This window comes from Neovison vison, chromosome 2, assembly GCF_020171115.1.
Source record: "Neovison vison isolate M4711 chromosome 2, ASM_NN_V1, whole genome shotgun sequence".
Classification (NCBI taxonomy): domain Eukaryota; kingdom Metazoa; phylum Chordata; class Mammalia; order Carnivora; family Mustelidae; genus Neogale; species Neogale vison.
The window spans coordinates 108,201,241-108,210,968 of record NC_058092.1 but is presented as its reverse complement, the minus strand read 5'-3'; the positions used below and the strand labels follow the sequence as shown (position 1 = coordinate 108,210,968).

The following is a 9,728-nucleotide window of genomic DNA, read 5'->3' as shown; positions in this document are numbered from 1 at the left end:
GCCCTTCTCTATAGCATTCTCAGAGACATGGCTAGACCAACATGCCTGTCAGGCTGGAGGGTTTGTGCCCCTCTTGTCCCTCCCCACCAGCTGTCCCCAGCCCCCCCCCTTCCCCTCCTGGCTCTGGTCAGCCATTGATCTTGGCCCCGCTGGACTTCAATGGGAAAACTAAAATGTCCCAGAGGCCCCTGTGGGGAAGGACTCTAAGGAGACCTCCATCCATCTCCCCAGTGCTTCCTCTACCTCTGGGATGGATTTTTCCCACATTTCAGTGTGGAAATTCCAGAAGTCTTTCCCCCAAGAGCCCTCTCCCCATGCAGGTCCCCACACCTCGGTCAGGTCTGCTTTAAAAGGGATAATCCAGGTTCGGATGTGTTTCTGGACTGCCACATAGACGCAAGAAGAAATTTTCCTGTTCCCTGAAGAGATGCTGCCCCAGACCCCATCCCATTTAGAGAAATAAGTGGTTCTGACACCCATTTCTTCCTGCAAAAGTGGCTGGAAGCCAGTCCTGTAGCCATGGAGACTGGCAAGGGAAGTTTGTGATTAAATTAGCCACCTTAAAAATAAAGAAAAGGGGTTGTCCCCAGATCCCCCAGCCCCTGGCCCAGCAGGCTTTGGGGACCAAGAGGAAACTCACAGGAGTAGGAGGAAGGGAAGCTGGGTTACATGCTTCACTGCACTTTTGCTGAATGCACAGCAAAAAGGATGAGCAGGAACTGCAGCAGTTGTGATAAAGAGCTAGCTGTCGGGTGGACTTCCCAGAACAGGCACAGGGACACTGGGACACATCTGTCCCATGCCAGAAATACCTGCTAGGTTGGGCTGGGGACAAGAGGAGACTAAGCAGCAGCCCTGGCCTGCCCCATGCACTTATCTCTCATCCTAAGCCTGGGGACGGTGTCCTGCCTCCCTCTGCCTCTCTGATCTTCAGTTTCCCACTACCACAGCAGGAGCACTACGAGAACAGCACTTCTAAAGGGGGCTGTGAAGCCTCATTTCAATCAGGATCCAGGGATGTGATCCCCCCCGAATGGGAAGAAGTCCTACCATCTCTTAAACTGCCTCTTCTAAGTTCCACATGGGAGAAAATGGGACGTGTGGGAGAAAACTGACCCTGCAGGGCCCAGACAGCCTGAAGCCCCAAAGGCCATCTGGATCCGCAGCTAGAAAGAAATCCAGGCACCCTGACATCCAGTTAGCATCACTTGTCTCTAGTCCCATCTCTTTAGCCCTCACTTGCCAATTCCAATACCTCCCCTCCCTTGTTCAATGCCCTATTGACATTGAACAGGGGAAGCTGAGGGTGAGTTCACCATCTACCAGCCCCTTCTCCTCTAGCACCTCGATCACTCCCTGGTGGCCATTCTGCCCACCATCATCATGATTCTGCCGAGGCCCTCGGTTCCCAGAAGACTCACTTGCAGTCCAGAGGCTCTGCACACAGCCTCCCCCAGCAATCGCTGTGCCAGCCAAGGGCTCGCACACTCCCCACCCACAGCACTGGGCCGGGAGCTGTCTCTCACCTGTCTGTGCATCCCTGGCTCACACCTGTATCCTGTGTATCCCTTGGACAGCTGAGCCCAAAGGGGACAAGAGAGCTCCCTCAGATTAACACCTTGGACTAAATCAAAACACCACTGAGGAGGAATAGAAGAGAAGCCTGAGACTAAGGACCAAGCAACGACCTCAAAACTTGGGCATCCCTTGGGTCCCTCACATACCCCAGTGTCAGCCCCTAGGGGATCACCCTTAGGATTCTTGTGAGGGACTCAAGTGCCCCCTGCAACCTATACTGTGGCTGAGGTGCAGCTTGGCTGTTGTTCACACAGGCATTTCAGGGAGACTGGATCTTGCTCATTCAGGGCCCCAGGCCAGACTGGAGAAGGGCAGAGGGGCAATAAGTGCAGCCTGGGGGAGCAGAGCTGAGCAGGTTTCCCAGCCTTGGAGGACTCAGTCAAGGCGAGGACCTCACTCCAATCTTAATCCAAGGATGTGATTCCCCCTGAGCTAGGGGGGAAAAGCTGGGGCAAATAACACGGGAGAACAAGGGTCAGCAGAGAGTGGGAGGGCAGGGCTTGGGGAGAACAAGTATCAGGGAGAAGGGACCAGAGGTATTCCTGGATCTCACAGATACAGGAAAAACCCAATACAGGAAGACTCAGAGTTACTTCCTTGTTTCCTGTCCCATCCACAGGAAACTTTCCCCACTGGAGTCAGGCTCAACTAAGGTTCCATGAACCAGTAAGCACTTGGCCTGGTGTCCAGGGCTAGGGGCAGGAGGAAAATAGAGATTCTCTGAAGAGGAGGCCCAGGAGGCACCCAAGGAAGTGGTCCACCGGTGGTGCTTCCCGGGTCTCCACCCTACTCGCTGGCCATGCTGAGACAGATAGCTCCATCTCTCTCTCCTCTAAGGAGGCCCAGGGAAGGCTGGGGTCACCATCACCTGAAGTCACTTTCCATAAAGGGCCATATCATCATCTATTCCAGGACTGAAGAGGGTATGGCCATGGCCACAGCTCGAAAGCGAGCCTGGCCCCCTTGGCCCCCTCTCCTGTTCCTGTTCCTTCTGCCCGGAGGGAGCTGTGGTGGGTGCCCTGCTGTCTGTGACTGCACCTCACAGCCCCGAGCAGTGTTTTGTGCCCATCGGCGATTGGAGGCTGTGCCTGGAGGACTCCCACTGGACACTGAGCTCCTGGACCTGAGTGGGAATCGCCTGTGGGGACTTCAGCGTGGCATGCTCTCCCGCCTGGGCCTGCTCCGGGAGCTAGACCTCAGCTACAACCAGCTGTCCAGCCTGGAACCCGGAGCCTTCCATGGCCTCCAAAGCTTACTCACCCTGAGGCTGCAGGGCAATCGGCTACGAATCATGGGGCCTGGGAGCTTCTCAGGCCTACCAGCCCTCAGGCTGCTGGACCTTCGCCTCAACCAGATTGTCCTATTCCTTGACGGAGCCTTTGGGGAGCTGGGCAGCCTTCAGCAGCTGGAGGTTGGGGACAACCACCTGGTGTTTGTGGCTCCAGGAGCCTTTGCAGGGCTGGCCAAGCTGAGCACCCTCACACTGGAGCGCTGTAACCTCAGCACAGTGCCCGGCCCAGCCCTGGCCCGCCTCCCGACACTGGTGGCCCTCAGGCTTCGAGAACTGGACATCAGGAGGCTGCCAGCCGGGGCACTCCGGGGCCTGGGGCAGCTCAAGGAGCTGGAGATCCACCACTGGCCATCTCTAGAGGCCCTGGAGCCTGGGAGCCTGGCAGGGCTCAATCTTAGCAACCTGGCCATCACCCGCTGCAATCTGAGCTCCGTGCCCTTCCAAGCGCTCCATCACCTGAGCTTCCTCAGGGTCCTGGATCTATCTCAGAACCCCATCTCAGCCATCCCAGCCCGAAGGCTCAGTCCTCTGGTGCGGCTCCAGGAGCTCCGCATGTCTGGCGCATGCCTCACCTCCATCGCCGCCCATGCCTTCCACGGCCTGACCGCCTTCCACCTCCTGGATGTGGCAGATAACGCTCTTCAGACCCTAGAGGAGACAGCCTTCCCTGCTCCAGACAAACTGGTCACGCTGAGGCTGTCCGGCAACCCCCTGACCTGTGACTGTCGCCTCCTCTGGCTGCTACGGCTCCGCCGCCGCCTGGACTTTGGCGCGTCGCCCCCAGCCTGTGCAGGCCCCCGGCATGTGCAGGGGAAGAGCCTGAGGGAGTTTTCAGACATCCTACCTCCAGGGCACTTCACCTGCCAACCAGCCCTGATCCGAAAGTCCGGGCCGCGATGGGTCATCGCAGAGGAGGGGGGGCATGCCGTTTTCTCGTGCTCCGGAGACGGAGACCCAGCCCCAACTGTCTCCTGGATGAGGCCACAGGGGGCTTGGCTGGGAAGGGCTGGGAGAGTGAGGGTCCTAGAGGATGGGACGCTGGAGATCCGCTCAGTGCAGCTACAGGACAGGGGAGCCTACATCTGCGTGGTCAGCAATGTTGCTGGGAATGACTCCCTGAAGACCTGGCTAGAAGTAATCCAAGTGGAACCGCCAAATGGCACCCTCTCTGACCCCAATATCACCATGCCAGCTATCCCAGGGCCCTTCTTCCTAGACAGCAGGGGGGTCGCTATGGTGCTGGCAGTGGGCTTCCTTCCCTTCCTCACCTCCGTGACCCTCTGCTTTGGCCTCATTGCCCTCTGGAGCAAGGGCAAAGGCCGGGTCAAACATCACATGAACTTTGACTTTGTGGCCCCTCGGCCCTCTGGGGATAAGAACTCTGGGGGTAACCGGGTCACTGCCAAGCTCTTCTGACCTTTCCTTCCATGGTGGAATTCCAGCCAAGGTACCAGAAGGGAAGAAAACCACGGCTCCTTGGACCAGAAGCTAGTCCAACACTCGCCTGCCTCGTGCCAGCAGCTAAGGATGGTCTGTCTCCCCCTGCTTTTGCAGTTTGAGGGTCCCAGGGAGCAGAAGATACAGATCCGCAGTCAGCCCAGCCCTCCCCAACCACCCTTCCCCCAACAAAGCAGGAAACATCCCCAAGGGTCCAGTCTACTTGCTCGCACTTATGCCCTTTAACAATCACTACCAGCTGCCAACCACAGCTATAAGATTATTGCAGAGGTGGGGCTAGGAAGTGCCGCTTCCTTCTCAGTGTTTCTGCTCCTCAACCAGCCAGTCTCCCTCTTTTTTTCTGCTCTGTCCCCTCCCCAGGCACAAGGAACTAGGGCCAAGGACCTTAGGGTAGGAAGATGTGAATGTGCGATAGCGGTGGTGGTGGTGGGGAGGTCACACAACACATTGGCGCTATGTCTGCATGAGCCTCCAATACCTGTCCCATCTGTCACATCATTAAACTTGCTGCCAAATGGCCATGACAGTTGCAGCCTAAATGAAGTGTGATATCGGGAGTTTTATTTCACTCTTTTTGCCCCTTCATTGTTAGCAAATCTCTCCCTTCCTACCCTTTCTGCCTGCCCACTGAGCATGTATCCCAATGGGCTTGCCTGATATACAGGCTTGACACAGAAGGAGGCCCAGAGATGTTCTGTAGAGACTCCTATCTATTTCAGTTTCAGCTCTTTCCCTGTCCTCTGCATCTGTGCAGCTGGAGAAGGGGAGGTCCTCCACCTTCCAAGAGAGCTGCTGCATTAATACCAGCCTAGGACACCCAGCTCCTTCACTTCTTTCTCATTCTTATTGGGGTCTCCTAATCATGATCTCCCAATCACAGATCCCTAGTTCCCTGGTGGAAAAGTATAAAGGGAACTCCTAGAAAATGCCCAATGAAAGCAAGGATCTGCAGTTGTGCTAGGAGAAAGTCCCAGAACCCAGCAGGACCAGGCTTGGAGAAAAGAGGCAGGAAGAGGCACCACACACTGTAGTGAAAAGCAGAGGAAAGAGGCAGCAGCAGGTTCTGGCTGCCTAGTTAATTTCCACTACCTTTCTGCAGGTGCCCCTTGTTTTCCTGTTTAGTGCAGCCCCAGTGGGAAGCTGTCTCTGGATAGAGGTCACTACTGAACAGAAATCCCAGGTACAGAGGAGAGGTGGGAGGAGCTGCTGACTGCCTCTGAGTGTGCTTCAAAGAGAAAGCAAGGCAGAACCAGAGAAAAGGAGAGATTCGAGAGGCAGCAGCACCAGCATCATCAGAAGGGGAGGAGTGAAGGGAGAGGAGGGGCAGGGAGGAGGGACTGAGAAGTGGGGAGTCATGTGGCCCTAGGGAGCCTCTCTCTGCAGCAGCATCTGCTCAGTGTCCTTAGCTCCCCTCTGCCCTCAAGAGCCCCCAACCACCCCACAATATGCAAGCATCATGAGCCTCCTAGCAATTCCTTCTGCTCGCGTCCTTGCTTCGAGGAGACTCCGCTAATTAGAAGATTCCCAGCTCAAACTGTCCCTGACCAGAGAGGGGAGCAGGTGCCCTCCAGGAGGCAGCCAGACTTGACCAGCACGCAAGCTCTTCAGTGGGGCCCAATGAGGATATGAGAGTGGACCAGAGGTAAGAACCCAGCAGGCTGGGGAGTGAGGCTGGAAAATCCAACAATCTTGAGAAAACGGTATCCTTGAGCTTCCAACCTCATCCCCCCAAACCCCAACCCAATTCTCTCACATCCTAGCAACTGCCCCTCTCCAGTTTGTAAGGCACCGGAAAGGTTTCCCTGGCACAGCCCTTTCCCCTCCAAAATCTTCCACTAGACTTGGGGGGTCTAGTACTAGAGGTCCTCACTCTAGTTGCCCACTCTGCAACGCAGAAGAGGGCAAAAGCAGCATTGCTGTGCAGACAAATCTCTGGAAAGCCCCCAGAGGCAGTGGGGAACAGATGACGTGCCCTAGAGCAGACGATGCAGCTCCCCGGGTCCCACAGTCTCTACAACAGCACTGCCCAAAGGCAAGAGAATGTGAGTCACCCATGTAATTTCAGATGGTCTCGTATTACGTTAAAAAAGCAAAGAACCCAGAGATACCATAACATTTTAATACTATATTTTATTGAACCCAGGGCACCCAAACTATTATCATTTCAGCATGTTATCAATATGAAAATTAGTAATGAAATAGTTTACATTGTTTTCATATTACATGTTTGAAACTCAGTGTCTATTTTACACTTATAGCAAATCTCAATTCAATCACTAAATTTTCGCAAAAGATGCGAGCTGTTCATAGGTTTCATAAAAGTCATTGTTGAAAAGGGGGGTTCACACATCCACGTTGTTCCAAATATATTAAAAGTTTTCCAATAACTAAATCAAGTATCAGTTTTAATATTTAAATGTAGCCCTCGAGAAGCACATTCAGCCTGAGGAAAATGCCCGTGGAAATACCGCCCACTAACACCCCTTGTTTTCCCTACACAGTTTTTCCTAAAGCTCTTTGATGTGGCAAGGTCACTGTGATAAGCACTTCCACGTCTTGTCCAATCACCAGCAAGCCAGTTCCTTATCTTACCTGCCTGGGGAGGCTGCCCTCAGCCCAGGTGTGACTACACAGGCTGTGTGTGTGTGTGTGTGTGTGTGTGTGTGTGTGAAGAAGCATGTAAATGCAACTAGGGACACGTGCTAGTGGTGTGTGTGTATGTGAGGGGGTGTTACTAAGGACCACATAGTGGGGGCAACCCAACCCAGGCTCTTCGCAGGGTCAAACAAATTGAGGGAACTTGCTCAAGGACACACACTAGTTAGTGAGGCAGCTGTTTTTGAACTCGGGGTTGTCGGGAATCAAAACCCAAATGCTTCCCATTAAGTATGCTGCTTTAGTCGTTGCCTGCTCCTTTGACCCCTCCCCAGGGCCTCTCCATGGAAGGGTCTGACCTGGCTCCTCTTCCACCCCACCACTCAGAACTAGTCCCTTAGGGGGACACAGCCAGCTGTTGGTCCTCCCCTGCCTTCAGGAACTAAGGTGCCTGACTCAAGAAGCTGGGGGTTGTTTGGTTGGTTGTAACCCTTTCTTCTCAGTTCCCTCTCCAAATGTCCTCGCTGCCTCTGCTCCAGGGACTGGCAGAAAGGGGCAGAAATTCCATGGATCAAATGGTCTGAACTGAAATCCTGGATGCCAGCAACAGAGCCTCTCAAAATTTGGAGTCTTCAGACTTCCTCCTTTTCTGGGTTCTAATGTCAAAAACCTCTTAGGTTATAGAGAGGCTGCTCGGTAATTTCTAGAACAACCAGAAGGTCTACCTTCTGTCTACCCCTGCTTGACAGAACCTTCCTGAGATTACCTCATTCTCCCACTCTCCTCTCTTCCATTTCAGACATGTTCTCACCTAAGCTGAGAGAAACTTGGGCCCCTAAATACTCGGGCAGCATTTGGGCACTCCCCATTTTGGTCCCTGACACATTCCAATTTCTCTATTTCCTATGCTATGCTGGATCCCGGATTCAATGATGAAAGCCCTGCAACGCAATGATCCACAGCTTTTTTGGAGTCACAGACCCCTCTGAGAATGCCTGGAGTGAGCTATGAAAAAAATGCTTATAAATTGTCCTCAGTCACCCTGAAACCATCACAGGCTCCATGGAAGGCAGGTGAAGAAGCTCTGCCATCAGAAGCAGGGGCAGGGAAGGCTGAGGACAAGCCGATACTCTCTGGGGTCCATCATAGGCAAGGAGAAAGGCTGGGAAGGACTATGGTACAGAATGGATGTTAGCACAGGCAGCTTCTCCTCTCCTTTGCTCCCCTCCTCCCACCAGCTTCCATCTCTCAGTGGGAGGCAGGAGAGTTCGGGGTGGGGAGGGAATTTTGCCCACAGAAGAGACTGTGGTGGTGATTCAGGATGGAGAGCATTTGATATCAGGGACTCCTGAGTCCTCTTCCTCCAAATTGCTCTGTAAGGAGAATTAAGTAGGAAGACATAGAGCTGAGTGGTGGAGACCAGAGAAGTAGAGGACACCTGCCACAATTCATCCATCTGCTCTAAAGACTAAAGAGCAGCACAGCATAACCGGGGATACTTAGGCCCGCCCTCTGGGTTACTGGTTTCAGATGCAGAGCCTTGAGTCATGGGGGAGGATGGGGTAACTCCTACAACGGGAGTTGAATGCTGTTTTCTAAAAACCCAGCTGGCTGAATATTGTATGCCTGGATTATCTGCCTGTTGTCCAAGAAGGGAACTCTGTAAGCAGGAAAGGCTCTGGAACCAGGCTACTGCCTTTGAGAACCTCTCACTGCCCAGCCTTCTAGCTAAGGTCCACTTTCCTGCTTAGCTTATTGAATGGAAACACCTGCTCACTGAATGCTCTGGAAAACCCAGACCTTATGTTAACTGGTATCACCTACTCCTGCACCCTTCAAGGGAAGACCCTTCCAGGGAAGAGGACAGACTCTTCAAAACTGAAGATAAGGACACAGAAATTGCAATTCATTCAATCCCAGCCTCATATCACAATCTTTCAATCCTGACTCAGGCTCTTGGAGGGGTGCATGAAATGACAAATCCCAAATAGGATTTGAGAGTTTGAAATCGTCTCACCTAAACCTGTCCCTTCTACTGCCAACCTCTCTGTTCAGCCAATTAAAAGTTAATTAGAAGCCAACACTCCTTCAAAAAACTTCTGTGGAAAGGGATTACACCTGGTTTTCTGCTGTTCTGATTAAGAAATTCCTCCTGTGGTTAATTTGTAACCCTCGTTTTTGGACTTCCACTTCATATCCTTTTTGCCTACCACCTCTATTGGAACTAGAAGATAATGGGTCCATAAAGCAGGCCTGTACTTTTTATAGCAACAATGGTTATTCTTGCTTAGGTCTGAACTACTGGTTTACCTTTTTAAAAGTAAACGTGGCTACTGCAATCAAGGCAGTCAAATACTGAGGAATAATCTTAACAAGAAATATGTAAAGTCTATATGACAAATACTTTAAAATGCTGCTGACAGAACACCAATGGCTTAGATGGGTATGTAGGAAGATTCTGTATGACAAATACAATTCTCCCTTGGGTAAACTAACAATATGTGGTTCCAATCAAAATAAAATTAACAGTACAATCACAAAGTACCTTGGGGTATATTCTCGCAATATACTACACAGTAATGAGAATGAATGGACTAAAACTACACACAACAATATAGCTGAACTCACAAAAATAATGCCAAACAAAAAAAATCTAGACACAAATAAGTACATATTGTTTGATTCTCTTTATACAGAAAACAAAAAGAGGCAAAACTAGTTTGTGCTATTAGAAATCAAAAGAGCCCACTACTCCCTCGAGGGGAGTAGTAACTGAGAAGGAACACAAGGGTGGCTTTGAGTGGTA

At 52.1% G+C, this 9,728-nt stretch overlaps 1 protein-coding gene across 1 annotated transcript; it reads left to right on the top strand.

Annotated features, from left to right (window-relative positions):
* The first annotated feature begins 2,490 nt into the window (after positions 1-2,490).
* LINGO4 (leucine rich repeat and Ig domain containing 4) lies at positions 2,491-4,830 on the top strand. The gene has a single exon (XM_044239258.1). The coding sequence runs from the start codon at positions 2,504-2,506 to the stop codon at positions 4,283-4,285; it is 1,782 nt and encodes a 593-aa protein (XP_044095193.1). The 5' UTR covers positions 2,491-2,503; the 3' UTR covers positions 4,286-4,830.
* The last annotated feature ends 4,898 nt before the right edge of the window (positions 4,831-9,728 follow it).